General features: G+C 35.4%; 2 protein-coding genes across 2 annotated transcripts in view; one reads left to right on the top strand and one right to left on the bottom strand.

The window, feature by feature from the left end:
* Positions 1 to 4,961, top strand: part of scn12aa (sodium channel, voltage gated, type XII, alpha a) — a 39,984-nt gene extending 35,023 nt beyond the window's left edge. Inside the window, exons 22-26 of the mRNA XM_052549492.1 lie at positions 963 to 1,016; positions 1,452 to 1,593; positions 1,686 to 1,786; positions 1,874 to 2,144; positions 2,465 to 4,961. Of these exons, the coding sequence (XP_052405452.1) occupies positions 963 to 1,016; positions 1,452 to 1,593; positions 1,686 to 1,786; positions 1,874 to 2,144; positions 2,465 to 3,663 (1,767 nt within the window). The 3' untranslated portion in view covers positions 3,664 to 4,961. The remainder of the gene's footprint in view (positions 1 to 962; positions 1,017 to 1,451; positions 1,594 to 1,685; positions 1,787 to 1,873; positions 2,145 to 2,464) is intronic.
* Positions 4,962 to 10,152: 5,191 nt separating this feature from the next.
* On the bottom strand, positions 10,153 to 22,817 carry LOC127951478 (activin receptor type-2B-like). Its single transcript, XM_052549358.1, has 11 exons — positions 21,970 to 22,817; positions 19,542 to 19,749; positions 18,413 to 18,522; positions 17,838 to 17,989; positions 17,192 to 17,335; positions 16,929 to 17,072; positions 15,930 to 16,075; positions 15,644 to 15,758; positions 14,651 to 14,789; positions 14,108 to 14,238; positions 10,153 to 13,055 (listed from the first exon to the last, which is right to left on the bottom strand). The coding sequence occupies exons 1-11, from the start codon at positions 22,010 to 22,012 to the stop codon at positions 12,861 to 12,863; spliced, it is 1,527 nt and encodes a 508-aa protein (XP_052405318.1). The 5' UTR covers positions 22,013 to 22,817; the 3' UTR covers positions 10,153 to 12,860.
* Between the last annotated feature and the right edge of the window lie 1,234 nt (positions 22,818 to 24,051).

The raw sequence follows: 24,051 nt of genomic DNA, 5'->3' as shown, positions 1-24,051 counted from the left end.
CGGACCTTTTCCTGGACTGTGCCCAGCTGGTGGAATGACCTCCCAATCTCAATTCGTACAGCTGAGTCTTTACTCATTTTCAAGAAACATCTAAAAACTCATCTTTTTCGCCTGCACTTAACCTACTAACACCAGTACTTTTCCTTTTCTTCTCTCTTTTTTTCATTTAAAAAAAAAAAAAAAAAAAAAAAAAAAAAAAAAATTATATATACCTGGCTATGCGTTCTATACTAGACTAACTGAGACTTGTCATGGCACTTGTATTCTGTTGTTGTTCTCTTGTTGACCTGACTGCTTCTATTGTTCTCATTTGTAAGTCGCTTTGGATAAAAGCGTCTGCTAAATGATTAAATGTAATGTAAATGTCAAGTATTTGACATAAAGGACAAAACTGAAGGAAATTCTGCAAATTATAAATTTAAGGAAATTAGCCAAAAAAGGGGAAAGCTTGTTTCTGACGCTGTTCCATTCCAGTTCAAATCATTAATGTAAAGGGAGCCAATTCTTAAATTCTGAACTCTGGGCATTTTGAACAGTTCAGTCAGTCTAAGAAGGACTTTTAGTGAGTGTGCTGTAGAATCATCATATTTGTTAAGGTAGGCAAGCGACCCGAGTTTTTCATGGGCCTGCAACTCCTCGCTGGGCTTTAACCTATCATTTACCTCTAGGAACAGTCTCTCAATCACCACAGGTTATAATTTCTGTAACCAAGGCAACAACATCCAAAAATGGACTAGCTTAATGGCGTTCATGCTGACTCTTGGTGAGTCACAACTCTTTGTCTTCACAGAAGGTATGAAACTTAAATGCGTAATTACCTCAGACTAAAAAGCCAAGTTTCGCTATGGTCAGGCATAAAAAGAAATGTGCTCACCTAGAAGCAGAACATATATTTGAATAAACTGACAATCTTTCTCTTTTATGATGGACATTCAAGCATTCTTAAATATTTTGTTTTTCAGGCAACATTCAAAGGCTGGATGGAAGTCATGTACGCTGCTGTCGATTCCCGTGGAGTAAGCATGTTCATTTCGTTCCTAAAATTAATGATTTGCATCCAAATTCACAAAATAACCTAGTTATTAACTACAAACTATCATTATTTTAAAAATAATAGTTCCAATTAAAAGATAGTTCTCCAATGAAAAAATAATGGTTTGTCGAGAAAGCCATTCAGAGAGCCTAGAACTTTTTAAAGTGGTCATATGATGTTGCTAAAAAGAACATTATTTTGTGTATTTGGGGTAATGTAACGTGTTTATGTGGTTTAAGGTAAAAAGTCCCTAGTCCCTGAGCAGGGGTAAACCCAAGGTGCCACAAAGAACCAAATACTGAGGGTTCAACACAAGGTGTTGCAAAAACCCATTGAAGAAAGTTCATTTTAGAGCTTTAGACTGTCCAGAAAACCATATTTATGAGTATCTAAGATTTATATTGTTCTTGTTTGTCAGGTTGAGGAGCAGCCCGTCAAAGAGATAAACCTCTACATGTACCTCTACTTCGTCATTTTCATCATCTTTGGATCCTTCTTTACCTTAAATCTGTTCATCGGTGTCATCATCGATAACTTCAATCAACAGAAAAGAATGATAGGTGATTAAGTTGAACTTATCTTCTAAAAGCATTTCGTTTACAGTTATTGTGTTCCATGAAAAAATAACAGCCGCTTTTTCTCTGTACTAAAGGTGGCCAGGATATATTCATGACTGAAGAGCAGAAAAAGTACTACAATGCAATGAAGAAACTCGGATCGAAAAAGCCACAGAAACCAATTCCAAGACCAGTGGTAAGATGAAGTATTTGAATATCTTTGTAACAAATCTCATACCAAGTTCCCTTCCAAATATCTCACCATAAACACTTTTCCATCTAGAACATTTTACAAGGATTCTTCTTTGACTTGGTGTCCAAGCAAGCCTTTGACATCACTATCATGATGCTCATTATTCTCAACATGATAACCATGATGGTCGAGACCGATGAACAATCTGCTCGCCAAGAGACTATCCTCAATAACATCAACCTGGCCTTCATTGTCATCTTTACCACCGAATGCCTCATCAAGATATTTGCCCTCCGCTGCTATTTCTTCACCATTAGTTGGAACATATTTGACTTTGTAGTCGTTATTCTGTCCATCGTTGGTAAGTGCACGACTTTACACTCTGGTAAGTGATACGTGTGGCTAATTCAAGATAGTTCCCTGCTGAAAAGACCAACTTGGTTTATATTGGTTAGCTCTTTGGTACGGGTCCATCTGGTCACCGTTAAGGTGAAGCCAAAGAAGGATGGCTGGTTTGGTTGAGTTAGTTAAGAAACTTTGCAGAGACACCAGCTTGTCTTTTCAACTGGGTTGTTGTGATCTGAGATGTTCATAGAGCCATTTCTCAGTTCTTCAAGAGTTTTTTAAGCGAGTCCACCTTCTGTGTGTTGATATCTGGTTTTAATTTGTCCTTCCTCATAGGAATTGTCCTCGCTGACATAATAGAAAAATACTTTGTGTCCCCAACTCTGTTTCGAGTGATCCGGTTGGCAAGAATAGGACGAGTTCTCAGACTAATACGAGCAGCTAAAGGAATAAGGACGTTACTTTTTGCCTTAATGATGTCGCTGCCGGCATTGTTCAACATCGGTCTCCTGCTCTTCCTGGTCATGTTCATCTATGCCATTTTTGGCATGGCAAACTTCGCCTATGTGAAGAAGCAGGGCGGGATTGACGACATGTTCAATTTTGAAACCTTCGGGAACAGTATGATCTGCCTTTTCCAGATCACCACATCGGCTGGTTGGGATAACCTACTGGATCCCATTCTCAACAACTCTCCAGAAGAATGTAGCTCGAGTTACATCAACACCGGAACCAATACCAAGGGCAATTGCGGCAACCCATCGGTAGGGATTGCTTTCTTCGTCAGCTACATCATCATTTCCTTCTTGATCGTGGTCAACATGTACATCGCCATCATTCTGGAGAACTTCAGCGTGGCCACCGAAGAGAGCTCTGAACCTCTGAGCGAGGACGACTTTGAGATGTTCTACGAGGTTTGGGAGAAGTTTGACGCTGAAGCCACGCACTTCATTGAGTACTCAAAACTCTCGAGTTTCGCAGACAGTCTTTCCGAACCTCTGAGGATTGCCAAACCCAACAAAATCAAACTCATCAACATGGATCTACCCATGGTCAGTGGCGACAGGATCCACTGCCTGGACATCCTCTTCGCCTTCACCAAGAGGGTCCTCGGGGAGACAGGAGAAATGGACGCTTTGAAGCAGCAAATGGAGGAGAAGTTCATGATGGCAAACCCTTCCAAGTTGTCCCACGAGCCCATCACCACCACGCTGCGGCGCAAGCAGGAGGAGATTTCGGCATTCCTGATCCAGCGCGCCTACCGGCGGCACCTGATTAGACGGCAAATGAAGCAGGCATCTTACCTGTACAGGCACATAAACCAAGACGCACACTGGCTGGAAGAGAACAGCGCTCTGGAGCGGGAAGGACTTATAGCATCAATGATTAAAGAGCTCTATGGTCCCAAGAAGGGGCTGCTGTCCAATGACGCTGTAACAAAGGATCCTAGTGACCGTTTGAAGATGTTAAAACCTGACCTGCAATCCAGTGAGCCTCATAAATCAGAAGAGACATATGATGAGACCTTTCTTTAGGAACTCTTTTCTAAGTAACCAATCTTTGCTTGCTTTTTTTTTTTTTTTACCATGTTTGGATGTGTAAGTGTCTGATCAAGAGGAATCCAAATGCAAACAAGATTTCACTTTTATAATCTGTAAGAAAATGTTTGGACAACCGGTTGTTTTTGTCACAAGATATGGCATGGTATCATGGGAAACGGAAAAAAATACATGGACATATCAATGCGAAAATTTTAACTTTTCAGGTAGAGAATATATTTGAGCTCAGATTTGTTGCACATATCGCAACTGTAATATTGCACAGATGTTATTTTGGTTGTTTGCTATAAAGCTTAACAGCCACATGTAGTTATTCCCAGAGTTTTTCATTTCTCAGGATTAAGTGAGAAATGTTATCACTATCACAATGGTACCACAAAAAGCCCCTAAATGCAGTTGGATTGACTACAGTGGAAATTTCCTCTTACAAAGTGAATAATCTTGCATTTTTATCAGCGCTTGAGGAACTTTTGTTTTCTTGTTGAGCACAAGTAGGAAACTGTGTTTTAAAATGGTTTAATGGACTACTTAAGTAAATACATGTATACATATTCCTGATTTTGTTATGCACAAGTAGTGCGTTATTCCAAAGAAAGAATCTATGTAATCTTTCATCAAAATGAAACTACTTTCCTGGCTGATGTTATGTATTTCTCAACCCATTCTCTCCAACAGCTTTGCTCCATTTTGACATTCAACACCCACTTTTTATGATTCAATCAATTCCCAATGGATAAAAATCCAGAATTGCCTAAATTATTTTGGGTTAAATATCCTGTTTCACTAAACTTACAGCAGTAAAATTTTGAATTAACTGAAATATAATGGATATACTACTATATGTAATACAAACTTTGAAATTACCTTTAGCTCTTATGTTTTATTTAAGAGCTTTGCACATTGAAATACTTTAGTCTGGATAAAATAAGGTTTTCAGAGGGTCCTAATTACTCATAACCTCATCAATGTTTTTTTTAAAGTCAGGAATATGAATTTACAAGCATTAAATGCATTTCTGTGACATTTGAAACTATATATTAACTAATATAATATACATAAGCAAATGGGAAGAAAAGTACAGATGTATCATCAACATTCATGTACAGGTATACCGGTTTCTGTGTTCAACTCCTTTTTTTATGAAACACTGCTGTCCTTTCCACAAATTGTTCTCTCTGTTGTATTTTATTTCAAGGGGCATTTATGGAACATGAAACACAATAAATAATAATTATCATGGCTACATTTGAATAAAATCCTGATGGACTGAGGGATAGATTGCAATCTAATTTTGTCATGTTACATTGACACACAAATTGCAGCTGAATGCCTAGAATGATATAATACGGTAGATTGACATTGTTCTTGCCTGTGGTGCTTCCATGAAGGATGTTGAATATCCTGTTTTAAATGTCCTACAGATCCAATGAATTATGATTTGCTACACAAGTAGTTAGAAGGGACATTGTTATTTTAGGGCACATTTAAATGCATACTGTATCAATTTTATACAGTCCTGTAAACAATAGAAATCCTCAATATTTTTGTGTCACCAAACAAACACAACACTTTCTTGGCCCATTTTAAGTTCATAATTTCTCAACCTGAATATGGGTCTGTAAGCAGCTACTGTCTGTCTTCTGAACATTAATCACCATTTGACCAGAAAATGGGCGCTGCATTCTAAATTTTGTTGATTTTATAGAGTTTGTACTCTCAGCTCTTGGTTAGGGAGCCAAATTGGCTTTGTCCCCTGGGAGTTTGCCCTTTCTCCAGGGCAGGGTGAGGGTGTTCAAATCCTCCAGACCAGCTGGACCTCCAGGATAATCTCAGCGGAAAATAATCACTTGTTTTAATTACACACAAATGCACTCATACTTCAGTTTGCTCAGTCTCAGATCTACAGAAACTGCTTCATTTAACAAATGCAGCTGCCTTTTCCATTTTGGAAAGGTGATGTTTTAACAGTTTATTTTCAATTATTTTTACATTCTCTTGGGGAAAAAATGTCTTTAAAAAGTATACTTTTTTTACATTTTATTTGGTACTTCATGCTAAAAAACTTTTTTTGGTTTCTCTATTCAGTTTCTGCACATGCTTTCATTTGAATTCTTTGTGTCTCTATATCGCTTTAAAGAAATCCACTTTAATGAATGTGTCTGCGTAATTGAGCTGATGTTTAAACATCTGAACATGTGGCCGGGATTAAGCTCGAATACAGGAAACCCATTATTAGAGATTAAAATGCACTATAAATAATTACATACACACGTGCATGCACATTTGTCATCTTCTATAAAAAATTATCTAAATTAACAATTTTTTTTAAAGAAAATAAAAAAACAGAACATGCTTTTGTATTTTTGATTTGGAGCACAAAAGAACACAATCAACGAGTAAATGTGATTAGTGCTAGATTAGTCCCAGAGTGACTGATTAAGTTTGTTCACTTCCTGGATTTAAGGATGTGAACCCCTTTTAATCAAGATATATGTGTTTTTGTTCCCATTGCCATGGTCACCCTGTGCTAATAATCAAAAAGCTCCGCTTGATTGGTCTCGCCTGATGATTAAGTTAGCAAAAAAAAAAAAAGAAATGACAAAAAAGTCAAAGCCTGTAGGAAATGGTACTATTGATAATTTATGCACACCCCATCATATATTAAACTTATATTATGTATGCACAATAAACATAAAATTATATTTTATATATAATATTACATTATGAATTTGGTTTTTCAATTAGCAACACTAAAGCACCAAATCAGCCAGCATGTGAGATATATATATATATATATATATATATATATATATGTGCGTAATGCATATTTGTATGTTGAGGAATAGGAAATAATAACTAATCCTTCAACAAATGCATGAATGAATAAATATTCATGTGGTGACATCATGGAACACTTCAGCCGGAAATGTGGTTCCAATTCTTGAAAAACAAAAGCAAATGTATGCAGCACCATTTTCCGAGAAAAAAAAAATATGATCATAATAATCCACCATGGAAAAAAAAGGAAAAATGCAATTAACGCCATCCATCTGTTGCAGTGCAGTGCTGGCTTAGAAAGGTTTGGAGAAATCCTGACCTGACTATTTCCACTGAACTCAGAAAGAGACTTTTCCTGAAAAAGCACTTTGTTGTTGTTGTTCTTTTTAATTCATTCCATTTTTCTTTCTGCCCATTATTTAATCTTGAATGTTCATGACTAATAAACAATGTACGACCAAGTCATGACTTTAGCATGAACTATAGCTATTAAATAGTTGTTGAAAGTATTCCACACTGCAACAAAAGCCTTAATTTTGATCTTTTTATAATGTAAATTGTTAGCTTACATAGTTGCAGTCTATTTCTCATCTCATCTCATCTCATCTGTGTCACATAAATTACTAACATTATTTTTTCTCCTGAGAGGTGTTTTCTTTCTGCCCACAGTCATGCTGTTAACACGTCAAGCCAGATGAATTTTGGTTATATTTAAGTTTGAATAGCTCAGCTTCAAAACTAGAATACTGATTTTTAAATCCAAAAACATTTACTTGAGAGGGAAAGTTATATATAGATTATTGTCTGAGAAATGTATCAAAATATTCATTCATTTTCATACCTAACAAATATATTTGTTTTTGTTTTAAGAATTAATTGTGCTTAATTTAACAGAAAACAAGATTTCATGTGTACAGTTCACATTCCAAGTAAATTTATTGATTTAAAGATATTTGGATATTGAAAAATTCCAATTGGATATTGATTTTTTTATTATTTTTTACATGCAATATTTAATACTGTTTATGCATTTAAGAACTTTTAAGGCCTTTAATTTGTATATGGTCCAGGTATGGATGAACCATAGATGATTATTTTCATACAGTAATGAAAGTGAGGTCTTGTTTTCGATCCTTACAGGGACAGAGGACTCAGACGAGATATAACTGCATGTATTAAATATCTGGACTGTCAATATGTCCCGTCTCCTAACCTTGCAGTCAACATCTGTCATGAGTGTGTGCTGAGATCAGCTGAACACACACTGTCCTCCAGTGCTGGACAGAGTCATAACAACTCAACACCAAAAGCCTCAGAACCCCAGTCAATTTTCAATCTATTTAAAAAAAAAAAATTATGTAATCAATAAGCTGCTCAACAAATGCAGAAAAAAATGGTGTTCGTCTAAACTAGATATGATTCACTGACATAAATGGTTTGGTATGTAAAACAAAAAGTGCCAAATATCTAAATACAAATAACATTTTCAATTTTTTTTTTTTTTTTTTAGATAAAAAATAAAATGTAAATAAATGTAACACATTTTAGAGGTCAAGTTTGACCAGTGGTCAAGGTTTTTAAAAATAAAATGAAATATTTAAGCAATTTTAACCAGCAGTCATGGCCTCTTACATTTGAATAAAATAAAAATATATTTTTTTTTTAGGTATTTTAAGTATTATTATTTATTTTAAGTTATTATTTTTACATTTTTTTGTACATATGTAACACTTAAAAATAAATTAACTATAGAAAATGGAATAAAATACAATAATAGGTCAAGTTTGACCAGCAATTGTGGCCTTATATTTGAATAAAAAATAAAATAAAAAATATTTTCAAACTGGACGAGCAGTTATGGTCTTTTCTTTCAATTGTGTTATGCATTTTTAATAAGTTTGTTCTTTTTTTTTATTCACTAAATAAAATTACAATGTTATAAATAAAAAGAAAAGGCAAACAGGACCTGTAAGTGATAAACACTGGTAATTAGTGATCGACCGATGTATCTGTTTACCGATATTTTTCCCGATATTTAAGCATTTTTCCATAATCGGGTATCGGTTTTGTAATATCGGATTCGCCGATTTACGGCGCCATCTTGTGGCCGTTTTGAGATTTCCGCCATTGCAGCCCGGGTGTCTGAGGAGATCAGTCAACAACAACTCAGTGCACAGGTAAATATATGTTCTACTTGGTTTGCTTTAATTAATCAACTTTATTTAACATAACAGACATGCACAAATGAGATCTGAGACATAAATTCCTGATATAGTTAATTTATGCAGCTTGTTTCTAAACAATTGAGACGAACTCATTGAGTCACGTAGTGTAATTCATCATGTCCTGCCCCAATAAAGACGTATCTTTACATGAATTAAATAAAACAGACATGAATGCATGTTGAAAATAAAAGCGTTGAATTTAATTCTCTATCTGTTGTATTTGCTCACCATTAGTCTAGAAGAGAAAGTTTGTTCATATTGCTTAGCAACTGACGGATGATCTGGAGGCTTAAGCACGGCGACTGAATGAAACTTTTGACAAGATTATCTTGTTTAAACACCCTAGATTATATTATCATTTACTACATAACAATTATTTCGCTAATACACATATAAATATAGCCTACCGCTTTGTGGAAATTAATTATTTATTATCTCCATGCGCGATCGCGGTTGATTAAGTTATAGTCAAACAGCACTTTGTCAGTTGGCATTTCATGATTTAACGTTAGATTAAATTTAGATCATAAAATGCCAACTGACAAGTGCTGTTTAACTTTATATAGTCTCGGGAAAAAAAGTTCGTTCATATTGCTCAGCACCTGACTGGGTTGATGATCAGGAAGCCTCAAGCAATGCCACTGAATGAAACTTTTGACAAGATTATCTTGTTTAAACACCCTAGATTATATTATCATTTACTACATAACAATTATTTCGCTAATACACCTATAGGCTACATATACCGCTTTGTGGAAATTAATTATTTATTATCTCCATGCGCGATCGCGGTTGATTAAATTATAGTCAAACAGCACTTTGTCAGTTGGCATTTCATGATCTAACGTTAGATTGAATCTAGATCATAAAATGCCAACTGACAAGTGCTGTTTAACTTTATATAGTCTCGGGAAAAAAAGTTCGTTCATATTGCTCAGCACCTGACTGGGTTGATGATCAGGAAGCCTCAAGCACGGCCACTGCATGACATTTTTGAAGGAAGCAGGCTTACAGGGCAGAATGCTGAAAGACTCTGTTTTCTACACTAAAACCTAGTTCTGCTTAACTGGGAGTAAATAGCTATGCACTCCTAAATAGCCCTCCCGCCCCCACCAATATGTTAGAATCATTTTTGTGCTTTATTTTTTTTACCTGTTTTTATTTTTTTACCTCATCAAAGCTTTTATTTTAAAACAAAGACACTTAGTAACAGTGCGCTTACATTTTTTGGACTCAGACCCCTCTATTTATTTGTGTATAAATATAATGTTTTTTTTTTTTGTATGCAAGGGGGGAGTGATTGTTATAAATAAAATGTTTTTTTCAGCTCATTTGTGTTGTAATAATTGTCAGAAACAGAAGTATAACAGTAAATAAATATCGGTTCTGCATATCGGTTATCGGGTACATAAACATACAAATAATCGGTATCGGTATCGGTTATAAAAAACCAATATCGGTCGATCACTACTGGTAATGTTTAATAATTCAACAAAATACTGAACATGGCAGCAGAATCTGAAATTTCCCAAACCGGGGTAACACAACATACATTTACTACATTAGCAGCAGTAAATAAAACCACATCAACAGACCTCCATCATTCCTGATCCTTCACGAGAAGCCAGCCGACACGGAGCCAGCAAAGGATCATGGGAAATCTCCTCAGGTAGTCCTTCTGTATGAACACTTCTTCAGGGTTTATTTGTGTGAAATAGAGAAATAAAAGATGCTAAACTACATCAGACGTCATTTATATACATCACACATCAACACCTGATAGCATACAAAGTTTGGCTTCAACTAAATTTGCACAACTTGCACTGCAATACTTTAATCATATTTCAAATCCCTGATTTGATAATCGAGAAATTCCAACTTAATTCAATTGATAAGATGTAGACGAGGGAAGAAGACACATGTACCACACAAACAAACATAACCTAAATCAAAGAGAAGTGAGGAAGGTTTGCACGTCCTCAGAGAACAGTTCATCTGAACCTCAGAAGACACTGAACCTGCGGATGCTAGACTCAAAGCTAAAGACTTTGTGAAACGCACCGAGCACCTGGCAATCAAATTCAGAGCACCTTCTGTTCAAAACTAAAACAGCAGAAAATCTCCAGAAATCACAGAAAAGCAGCTGGATATTAAATCATATTGCTACCACAAAACAGAATAAAATACTTTAGATATATTCATATATATATATATAAAAAAAGTCACCATATCTGAGGTATATCTGATCACTGAGAGCCTGACGGAGGAGATTCAGTGATGGTGTTAGTGTTACACTGACCAGTGAGTCTGATAAAAGCTGCCCGTCTCTGAACAACACTGGAGTCCATGAGATGACTGAGTACAGCACTACAGACAGTTAGTCTTCCATGCTGACGTTATTGCAGGAAACAGACGAGATATCGCCAGTGTTGAGATGAAAACCGAGAAACATCCGGGTCATAGTACATCCTATAAAAAACAATTCTCAAATCTAATGATGCAGAAAAACAACAAAGCCTATTTTAGGACAAGTTTCTAATATTGTGCTTTTTTCATGATATTCCAGCAACTTTTTTCCCATTATTCTAAAAAGCAAAAAATGCTCCTGAATTATTATTACTGTGATGAAAAAAGTATATTTTTGGTTACATTTTGTTGTATTTACCATAAACATTTTTTAAAAAATCTGTATTTTTCAGTTACAGTAATGATACATTTTGGAGGAGATAATAGTTGCTCAACTATGACCTTAAATTTATTTTTTTGAGTTTACTTTGATGCAAGAAAAATATATGTAAATTGTTAAACACAAGTGTATCTAAAATCAACATTTAAAAGAAAATTAAAACTATTTTAGGACCACTATGATGTTTTATATTGTGCCATGTTAGAAAACAAAAATACTACATTTCCCGACCAGGCGCCGAGTGCTGTCAATCACAACACACACTGGCCCAGCTAACCAATCACAACACATTTCTTATTTCAGAAGGCGGGCCTTCATTTGATACAGGAACTATTCCAGCTGTACATGCCAGACTAGATAGAGAGCTATTATGTAAAATATGTGAAAAATAATGTGTTTTTTGAACAATCTAGTATGTGAGACTGTTCTAGTACACCCCCAAAACAAAATCGAGACCTTTTAAAAGAGCATAATAGGAACAACTGAAGTAAAATAAAAAAGTATTTGTGGTATCTTTATTAAAGTACTGGTTTTGAATTATGCTAATGATAATCTATAAAGATGGGCAAAAAATTCTGGCCCTGAAAACACGCTACATTTTCATGAATGTTTAACTCTGTATTTTTGATTTTCAGATGACACATGACCCAGATTTTTCCCGGTGAGATTCACCTTACTGTTGAGAACTATTGCTGTAAGAGTGAGCGGTCACACAATCACATGCACAGAGTTTACCTGAGTAGTGTAGCGGATAAACATGACGCGCTTTCCTGATGCACCGAAACATTGACTCGTGACTGAAATCAAACCTGTGACGCAGCGCTGCTCTTCACTAACACTTCGACTGCGGCTCTTGTCACTCGGAAACAACGAACGCTCAACTGATGGCACGTCTGACTTCAAATACTTCAACACAAGCGGATGCTACATTAAAACCAATCCCGATGCTGCAAAAGGCAACTCGAATCATAACAGTCCCGCTGCCTTCAGCTTCCAGTGTCCCAGACAACTCCCGGAAAAACACGACAAATAACAACATCCCACGAGACATTTTGAGGAAGAAAGGGTACAGTAAAACTAGACTAAAAATCACTGAGTACAAAAAGGGCCTTGTGTGCTCTTGGAAGGTTGTGTAACAGTCATCAGATCGTTGCGTAGCTTTGAGGGTTCAGATGGAGGTATTCATGGAGTGAAGTGAAAAAAAACTACATAAAAATGGCATTAAATCCGATGAGGTAACGTGTGCTCATTTCCCAGCAGTCTGAAAGATCCCCTGAACGCCCTCTGAGAGTTCAGGCTTCTCGCGGTTGAGGTTTTTCTGTGTATGCCTTCCTCTCGGAAGAGTACAGTAGATGAATGTGCTGGTGAAAGCCATCCAAGAAATTAAATACATGACGATCCAGAGATCAAATTAGCAGCAAAGTTCACATTTACTGGATGATGAACGCAGTGGTTGGCAGTCCCTGATGTTTGGAGGAGAGCGTTCAGGTGGGAGGAAGGTCCGTGTCGCTGTGGGACGTCATCATCATGGAGACCAGGCACTCCGAGGTAGACGTGTTGATGGTGTTGGAGGTCTTGGAGATGCTGGAGATGCGCTCCTCCACGCAGCCTGCTGACAGTCGCGCCTCTGCGTCGTGGTCCCAGCACTCCTCGATAGTCTCGCACAACTGGCCCAAACCCTGAGCAAACCGCAGAGAAAGAGGACAAAATTAGCTTGCGATTATTCAAATGATCTCAAAATTCTGATTAGAATTTTCAATTTCAAAATTGGAAGGTGTCACATGCTGGATCAGCATGCATTGGCTATGAGAAATAAAAAGCCCTATTTAAATTTATATGGGCAACCTCCTAATACTTCTTATCAAAATGTGCTTAAAAGGTGGCAATTTAATAACTGGGAAAAAAAAAACCATCTCTGAATGTGCTGGGAGTTTAATGTGCATTTGGGAACACAACATACCTTACAATTTTCAACATCTTTGTGGGCAAAAGTTTATAGCATTTCAGTAGCATTCCTTTAAAATAAAAGCTCATAAATGTGAAAGATTTAAAGCTTGAGGGTTTGAACATTTGAAAGGAAAGAATGCAATACATAAATATTAGAAAAGTAACTAGTTTAAAATAAGATAATTATATATTTTATTTTATAATCTAATCTACAAAAATTACGAAGTAAAAAAAATAACACTTCGATATTTCACTGTAAAAAAAATTAATCAGGCTCTAAAGAACAATTAAAAATGTAATTAAATTGAGAATCATTTTACAACAGTAATGTATTTTTTTTTATAAATTTACTTTCATTTTTGTAAGAACATTAATATTCTTATCTCCATTATAACTACAGTAAATTACTAAAATGAAAACTAAATAAAAGATATTACAATACTAATATTTATCTCTGTCTTAACTTCAAACGATCAAATATTTATTTGGACAGAAAACAGCAGGGAGCCTTTTGTTGATTTTGAGAAGATGGTTGGTGCATGCTGTATTCCCAAATGCACTTTAAAGTGACCCAAACTCAAAGCGGACGCAGAGTTTAGATTTGAGTGTTTCAGAGCAGCTTCAAACACTGCATCATTAGCTGCTCACATGTTACTCTGAAACAATCAGTGCATAAAATTATTAGCATTATAAATCACACACTAAACCATAAATGCAATTTTTCTTTTATTTAGTAAGTAATTGTTTGGCTCTAACGTCTACTCAAAAGTACATTAATTCTCACCGGATGTTTGATCCAACAGTCTTTAAAGACCGGCCGCATCTTCTTGTGGACCACCACATCTTGAAGGTCTTCCAGTGAAGGATGTTGGCCCACCTCCTCCTCAAAGGGCAGCTGATACTCGCCTACAGGACCTGAGTGAGACAGCAAAAGCATTAGCTGTGTAAAACACACAATACACAGTCATGTGTGATCAGCTAAGGACAAACAAAAAATGAAAAGCTGAACTGTACCTAATTGTACAGATTATTATTGCTCATTTTGGGCTGAATGTTTAGCAAATTTTTTGTGCAATTTCAAAATTCACATTGGTCATACTTCTCAAGTCAGAATAAGTAAATTTGTATGAAACAAAAAAATAACTTTGCTGAATTTATAGCCAGAGATTTTTTAAGTAGTCAATCAATATATATAAAACATTAACAGCTCTGTACTTCAAAGTTCAATTATTATGGTGTGTATTTGATTATATAAACACATTACTTTCTAAATGTAAACGATGGTGCGCACACACACTCTGAGAGCCGTATGTTTGTGTGGACTCACCATCAGAGGCGGTGCAGCGAGACACCAGCTCCCACAGCACCAGTCCTAGAGCGTACATGTCGATCCTTAGGAAAGCATCCCTTTGGAAATTAATGGCTCCCTCCAGCACCTCTGGAGCCATGTAACGCCAAGTTCCCACCTGAGGCAGGACAGAAAACACAAACAGTGATTCACTAGACACAGTTTCACCACCATCCCAGTGGAGTCTGGGGACTATAATGACCTGCTTCAAATTGACACTTATTTTAACTTAAAAATAGCTGGATAATCGTAAGAGAGTGAAACATTTGTCATTTTTGTGGTTGTAACTGCACAACTCTTCAGGAAAACTGACCTGATCTTGGACTCAAAGCCTCAGATTTCTTACATTTATTTATTTAACAGATGCTTTTATTCAAAGCCACTTACAAATAAGGAACATCACAAGCACTTTATCATAAGAGCAGCAATATTTACAGTACACAGTGCCAAGTATGAGACAAATTAGACTAGAGTTCTTTGAATTTGCACCTAGTCTATCTATTTTGACTAGGTGTGTGGATTATTGATTATTATTATTGATTATTATTCTGAATTGATGCACCAGAACACCAACAAACAATATTTATAAGCACTTCCAGTAAAACGTTTAGGGTCAGCAACTTTTTTTAAAGCAAATCAGCAAGGGCGCATTAAATTGATCACAAATTGTGTAAATGTTTCAACATACATAAATCAGCACATCTTTTCAACACTGACAATCAGAAATGTGTTTTGAGCAGCAAATCAGCATAAAATAATAATTTCTGAAGGATCATGTGACACGGAGTAATGCTGCTGAAAATTCAGCTTTGATCACAGAAATAAATTACATATTCAAGTATAAAAAGCTCTTTTAAATTGTAATATTTCACAATATTACTTTTTTTTTTTAGGTAGCTTCAGTGCATTAATTCCCATATTTAGCACGGATATGAAGAGGCATATGGACTGAGGTTTGGCCTCATCTCTCACCTGGCCGTGTGTGTCTCCAGGCGGTTTCCCAGGCTCGAAGCAGACAGCCAGCCCAAAGTCTGCAATCACTGCGGTCAAATCAGTCTTGAGCAGGATATTCTTACTCTTGAAGTCTCTGCAAATCACAGACCTCAAATCACCCAGTATCTACAGACTTCCTCTTGCTCATCACTTAACAGCAAGAGCACAATATTTGCAAATCTCTTTTAAAATTACATACCAACCACTTTCCTGTTAGATCTGTACTGATGTTGTAAAAGCTTGTGATTGGCTTCAGTTCATGTACCTGTGTGCGATGGCGGGTTTGGGTCCCTCTGCTCGGTAAGGAAGGTCTTCATGAAGGTACGCCAGGCCACGGGACATACTTGCAGAAATATGGCACAACTGAGGCCAGCTCACCGGGTTTCCCTTCAGGTAATCTGCTAGTGAACCCTGCAATGCATTCAATTTGGGCTTTTAATAAAGATTATGAAAAAAAAAAAAAATGCAATATTGAAATAAAATACTTACTGAAGTTACTGAAATTAAATATAAAAAAATGAATTAATAAATTAATTGAATAAAAAAAAAAAACATTTTAATTCAACTATTTGCTAAGGAATTGTTGCTCATTTTTATTATTTACTTTATATACAAAAAAAAAAAAACTCACTTATACTAAAATAACTGGTCAAATGGTCTATGCATACCTTTAGATAAAGCATTTTTATTTGGTGCATATTCAAAATATTTTTTGCCATTTTACCTCTCAAAAAGCATGAGTTATACATCTAGAAATATTTACACAATAATAAAACATTTGAACATTTGAAGCAATGCTGATATGCAAGGGAATAAAGCCTAAGATTTTTTGTGCATTTAATTTATAATCTTAATTTAAAGCTCTTCGGTAATACTGATTTGATTTGAGACTCAAAGCTTAATGTTTCTTACATTCATAAATGAATTCAAAGCCACTTACAAAAACTGATCATCACAAAAACTTTACCATAGGAGCAACATTTACAATGCACAATGGCAAGTTTCAAATAGAAGATGGATTAGCTTAGTTTTTCTTTAAATTTGCCATTATATTTTGACTTTTAAAATGTGGAGGTTATTGCTAGGTTTTATTTTTTCATTCTGAATTGATTTAACTGAACACCAAATATGTATATGTATATGCATATCTTTACATACACAGTTTTTATTTGGTGCATGTTAAAACATTATTTGGTATATTATACCCCACAATAAGGTTGTCATTTCTCTAGGGACCCTTTCGGAAAAATAAACTCTCATTTACCCGTTCATGGAATTCTGTGACCAGCCACAACTCCATCTGAAGGTTTGTGCCACGTTTTTCTGCTGAGATGTAGTGAAGAATATTCTCGTGTTTAAAACCCTCGGTGAGGTAAATGTCTCTTTCATTTTGCCACGACTGCTTGTCCTGTTAATAAACACATTATTTCAGAATCAAGCACTGAACACACACACACATGCATTTAATTTGGGAAAAAATCAAACACAAACAATCCTGTCTGAATAGTGCATGAGTAGAATATTTACCTGGATGGGGAATATTTTCACCGCCACATATTCACTCAGTAACTGGGCCTTCCAGACACAGCCAAAACGCCCTCGGGCCTTCAACTCCAGCAACTGAAGTGGCTTCAGGCCAACCAGAGGAGACGGGGGAGGAAGACCAGCCTCCTAATCACAAAAACACAGATTAGAAACTGTATCTAATGAGCAGTACAAGTTATTCAAAGTAAATCAACTTAAGAGGACATATAGTGTGGAAAAAATGCAATCTTCAGGACGAAATTACAATCCTTCAAATCTTTTCAACAGTCATTCATCTAAAAGAAAACTACAAGCATAACCCAGTAATAATCTCAGGATATGCAAAACATGGGGTCGGTAAGATTTTGAAAAGACTCACAAAAGCTGCATTTATTTTTACCACAAATACAGTAAAAATAGTAATATTGTTATAAACAAAAAAAACGACTGCTTTCTATGTGAATATATATTTTTAGCATCCTTACTCCGGTCTTCAGTGTCACATAATCCTTCAGAAATCATATATTGTAAGTATACTTATGCTATATTGCTTCAAGAAATATTTCTGATTATTATCAGTGTTGAAAACAGTCGTGCTGCCTACAGTTTTGGGGAAACTGTGATAGAAACATATACACGGCTGTCAGACCTGGCCGATGTCGACGTGTCTGTAGAGTGGTTTTCGTTGGTGGTACGTCCAGCAGGCGAGCACCAGGACCAGAGAGAGAATGGCCAAAGGAAGAAGAGAGTAAACCAGCACACCCCACAGAGACGGCCCGGGCTGAGGAGGCTGGATCTTTACTGGGAGATCACACACAACACAGCGTCAGCAATAACAATAAGAGAAGTGTAAAAAAGAAAACGACAAAAATCACTCAATTATGAAAAAAACAAGCAATGGGTAAACCTCAATTTTATATTAATGCACTAACTCTTGTATCTACCATCACCTGCAGTTACACAACTAAGAGATATTTTTTGTTAACAGATGCAAATATTGATCAGATTGCTATTGCAATAACTGACATTTTTGCATTAAAGCTTTACCTTTTAACCATGTTAATATCGTTGTAACATACAACACATTGCTTTATTCAACAAAACACTGAGAATTATGACTATTCACATGCCAGCCAAAGAGCATTAAACGAAGAACATTTCACATGAAGATATTTTAAAGACCGGGCCACTCGGCTGTGAGGGGACATATGGAGGCTGGTTTACCTGCAGGAGTGATGGCTTCTGGCAGGTGTGTGAACTTCTCATTACAATAGTTTCCTTCACAGCAGCAGAAGAACACCTGCGGACTCTCCTCCGTGGCCACACACTCCTGTCTGCTCACACACACACATAGAGAGAGAAGACCATGATTAAAGGGGTAGATCTAAAATTAGCCATAGTAAAATGGCACGGACTGTTGAATTCTTAACTGAATGAATTGCTAAATTAGAGCGATAAATCTAAATGTAGCAACTGTGATGTCTGCATGGAAAGCACATGTGCAAAAACACTATTGTTTTCAGCCGTTCAGAACAGTTTACATGTTTCCAATCCTCACTGATCAATATCTACTGTCTGTGACTCATTTGCATGTTTTCACAAGAGAATATGGCTCTTGGCTTTCAAAACAGCATTAATTCATTAATTGCATAAGCTTTTATTATACCCAACAAACATGTTTTTTTTTCAAAGCTATTCAAGCACTTCAAATTTCCCTAACAGTTTGAAATAAAATTATTTTATTTATAAACATTAAAATAATTGATATCTATTGATTTCTATCATTTGGAGTCAGTTACATTTGAATACTTGAATAAATCAACACTGATTGATTAAAAGACAGTACAGACATTTATAATTTTACAAAAGATTAACATTTTTAAATCATCAGTTTCTATAACAATATTAAGAATAAAATGTTTTTAACATTGATAATCAGAAATGTTTTCTGAGAAGCAAATCACCATATTAGAACGATTTCTGAAGGATCGTGTTACACTGAAAATTCAGCTTTGCATCACAGGAATAAATTACATTTTACAATATATTCACAAAGAAAGCAGTTATTTTGAATTACAATAATATTTCACAATTTTACTGTATTTATTGCAAAACAAATGCAGCCTTGATGGGTATGAGAGCATCAAAAAAAAAAAATACACAAATCTAGCTGACCCCACACTTTTAAAACAACTGTACGTTTAATTAACTCCTGACTGTTATATTAAAAGAAACCTGAGATAACACAAAAAATTAAATAACTCTGGATGTCCTTAAACCTTGTTTGGCACAACAATGACAAAAAGCAGTAGAATCAAACAGTGACATCATATAAAGGAAGTTTTGACGTTACCTGTCGTAACAGTTGAAGTCGTCGAGCCAGCAGCCTTTTTTGACCAGACTGATGGTTCCAGTGGAGTTCAACCAGGAGGCGTAACAGTGCAGCCTCTTGTCTTTCTCCCCTTCACACCTCTCAAAACCGCTCTGATTGGTTTTCTCCGTCCTCCAGTTATCATTGTAGTAGACGCACTCTCTAGTCTCCACCTCCGCCTGACTGCCTCCTGACAGAAAACACAGAGAGGAAGAGACTGAAATGCATTTCCTTGACCAAACAGTTGACGGTACTCTCAAGATAACCAACATTCTTCAAAATATCTTCTTTTGTATTCAACAGAAGAAAGAAACTCGTACAGGTTTGGAACAACCTGAGGACGAGTACATGATGAGAGAATTTACATTTTTGGGTGAACGATGCCTTTAATGCACAGTATTTACATTAATGCCTTGGAAAACTCAATTTATGCAAACAAATTGAAAAATGTTTTGCTTGTGCATTTTTTAAATATATGATGTTTTGATATTTTCTTATGCATGACCCATGAGACATAAAAAGTGTGGCTGGTTTTGCATTTGTTATCTATCCAGGTATTAGTCAACAAATAACTTATATATATATATATATATATATATATATATATATATATATATAATATTTTCCCCCTTATTTTTTTAAAGAAAGCTTGTCACTTGAAAAGCATTACAAATAAAACTATAAAAGTGTCTGTTTCTAGGGGAAAAAACTGCATATTATGACAATGTTTGACAGGCTACATAAGTAAGGAGGTTAATGCACATTACATGCATAAAAAAAACAAAGCCTGTCCCTTTAAATTTGACGTATATCCACTTGCCACCCTTCCCCCTGCAAACATGAGCCCACCATGAGCCCACCTACTCACTGAAGCACCCAGGATCAAGAGAGACGGGGCAACAGAAGCTTTAGCACAGGGGTTCATGTTATGAGTTGATGGTCATCATGCGTTTATTGGCTAAACACACATTAACAGATCAATGTATGGCTTCTTTGTCACTGATACTGTGCGTCACATGATAAGACTGAATTACATCAGCAGCCCCCTACTTAAAACCCACAGCACTCCGCTTTCCTCATTCTCTGACACACACACACACACACACACACACACACACACACACACACACACAAACACACAAACACAGAAAAAGTGTATTTCTAAGATCCCCTGTGGTGCACTTTCACGCCAAAGTGCCCAGATTTTACCTTCCTTCACCACCCCGCAGCTGACACACACACACTTGTATCAAGGACTCTTTTGTTTTGAGGGGGTTTCCTCCTCACAGGGACCTGTAAGGGACTACATTACTAATCAGCTTTCAGGATAAGAAGATTTCCTCACTGTTCCCCTAAAACAATGATTAAAATCAATACATCAACAACTGGACAAAGCACAATAAATAAAAGGACAGTTTTGAATATTTGATAGACATATATATACACACACACACACACACACACACTTCATAAATAACAATAATAGAAAGAAAAATAAAAAGGATATAATTTCCCTCAAACCTTTTGTTTTTACTTCGTTTTCTTTTTTACACCCGCTAACCTGATGTTTTTATCACACTTGAATAACATTTTAACCAACTTCGTCACTTAAACAAAAGTCCAACATGTTATTATTATTATTAGCTAATTTTTATTTGCCTTGTTTTTAATTCAACTCAATGCTCAACTCATTATTATTCATAATATTAAATTGACAACACTGGCATTCAACCTGATGCATAAAATATACAACACTAATTTTAATTTGTGTCAAAGTACACCACTGTTTTGAACAATAAACACTTAATCTGTTATGGCAGCTCATGGCAAAAAAAAAAAGATTTAAAATAAGTCCACAAATTATCACAAGAACTAAACGCACTGACAATATATAAGGCAACACTTCATCCTAAAGATATGAAAAATGCTTATTTTATATTTGAAGTGTCTTATAAACCTGCAATGAAAACAAACTAAATTGGCAAACCAAACGTTACATGAAAACAAGTTGTTTTGTGGAGATCGATTGTTTCAACAAACCACCAGCTGTTTTACTTTTGTTAGCTGTGCCCTCGCTGCCTTTCAACAACCAGAAATATCACACAAGCAACTTTAAAACAGATTACTAGAGCTGGATCAAACCTAAATAACGAAATATCTCAAACAGAGTTAAAATAAATGTCTAATTCGTGCTCCATTGAAGGCAAAGCTCAGTGGATTGGTTTGGTAACACTCTGGATGCGTCTCAAATCCTAGTGTGCTGCCTAAATAGTTAGCATCGTGGGCTTCACGTGAGAACTAGAACGCTGTCTAGATAGGTTCTTGACTGGGGAAAGGAACACAGCCAGTGACACTATGATCAGATAGTAACGATTTGATTGAACAGAATCTCTGTAAATGAGCGCCTTACCTGTGCACCAGACGAGTGCAAAAGTCAGCCAGGTAACAATCATATTCTTCCTTCGAGGATCCTGGCGATAAACGTTGTCTTTTATTCCGCGAAAGCATTTAAGAATGAAATGAAGCAGATCAAGGCGAAGGCCTGCGCGCTATTCTTCACCCGCTACAATAACAACACGAGCTCTTCACAACAACACGGTGTTTCCCTCAGAAGCGCACGGATCGGAAACAAAGTCCCTGATGCCGCAAACATCCAGCTTTTCATTCTGACCAGGCGGCAGCGGTGAGAGCGAGAGTTTGGGCGCTTGGAGAAGAAGCGAAGTCCCCCTGTGTGTGTCCTGGAGCGTGTTTCTCCCCCTCTGTCGGGCCAGTTGGAGGTGGAAGGAGGGATTGATATGAGAAAACCTGAACGGCGTCCAAAATGGCTCCTGAGAGCCACAGCAGCGGTGCCAGCGGGAAACCCGGATGTTCATCAGGGCCACTGGGGACCCACTGCTGCTTTATCATCAGTCCGATGAAAGCGATCGAGAGGAATAATGATAAAAAGTTTCTTATTAATTGTAACATAACTATTTAAATTACATTAAAACAATATATCAATCAAATATTAAACAAATTATCCTATAAACCTGAACAATAATGTTGTAATAACTTATAATATTTTCGTTATGTAATTAATTAAATTATAATTAGTATATGTGTCAAAATCAGTCATAAGGATAGATTAAAAAAAAACGTGAAAATCACCTTTAAAGTTGTCTGAATGAAGAAGCAGTGCATATTGCTAATTATTATTATTTTTTAAATACAAAATATCGACATGGAACATGGTCTTTTTGTTATAAATAAAATTTTATTTTGACCCATACACTGTATTGTTGGCTGTTGCTACAAATATGCCTGTGCAAATTTTTGTCTGGTTTTGTGCTCCAGAGTCACATATTTACATTTACATTTACATTTAGTCATTTAGCAGATAATTTTATCTAAAGTGACTTACAAATGAGGACAGTGGAAGCAGTCAAATCAACAAAGGAGCAATGATATTTAAGAATTCCTTTTTTTTAAGAATATAATTTATTAATTTAAGATTATAATTATATTTAACTTATATTTATTTGTCGGTTGGATGATTATATTAATAATAATAATAATATAATAACGTTGTTGTCAAATCCTAGGCTTAATGAAGTAAACAAAGAATTGGTCTAGCCGTGTTTTTGGTTTTGTGTTGTGTTTTTTTCTAATGGTCTTGAGTCTGGAAATAATGTTAAACAAAATTTCCCCCATTGTATTATTAAACAGTACATGGAAATTAAACATAGCAGCACTGGAGAATATTAATATCACACCCTACTCAAAGCTCATACATTTTGAAAGGCTACTTTAGGCTATTTTAAAATACATCACATACTTTTTTGGGTGCATTCATCACTGGGCCAAAATGAAATGTCTGAAATGTTGCCTACATAGATTTATTAAATATAGCCTATGTAACATCTAATTTACAAATGTGTACGAATTGTTAAGTAATATTTAAAAAATAACAAATAAATAAATGGAATTCAATTAAAAAACATTAAAGTTAAACAGTGTGAACTGTGGTACACTTAAAGCTCAGAATACTACTACTACTAATCAAAATGGTCTAATATTTGAGCAACAGAAAATTATACCATTTTTATATAAAATATTAAGTTATATTATAATTCAGATTTAATTAGATACATTTTTGTTCAAATTAAATATGATGGACTTTTGGATATATCCTGTTTCATCACTGGCCTGAAATGTTTGAAATATACCTGGTTTATGAGCATTGAAGTAAAACAGTACAAATATTGTGCTTGATTAATAATAATATTATATATATATATATATATATATATATATATATATATATATATATATATATATATATATATATATAAATATAAACAATCATATTAAACATTGTGGATTTTGGATACAAGTCATGGAACATCCTACTTAAAAAAATATTAATAAATTAAATAATTTATGATGATAATAATAATAATAATAATAATAAAATATTTTCCCCAAAATATGAACAACAAACAATGATACTACT

The sequence above is a fragment of the Carassius gibelio genome, chromosome B2 (genome assembly GCF_023724105.1).
Source record: "Carassius gibelio isolate Cgi1373 ecotype wild population from Czech Republic chromosome B2, carGib1.2-hapl.c, whole genome shotgun sequence".
NCBI lineage: Eukaryota > Metazoa > Chordata > Actinopteri > Cypriniformes > Cyprinidae > Carassius > Carassius gibelio.
The sequence above is the reverse complement of the archived record's forward strand: the minus strand, read 5'-3'. Positions and strand labels throughout refer to the sequence as shown.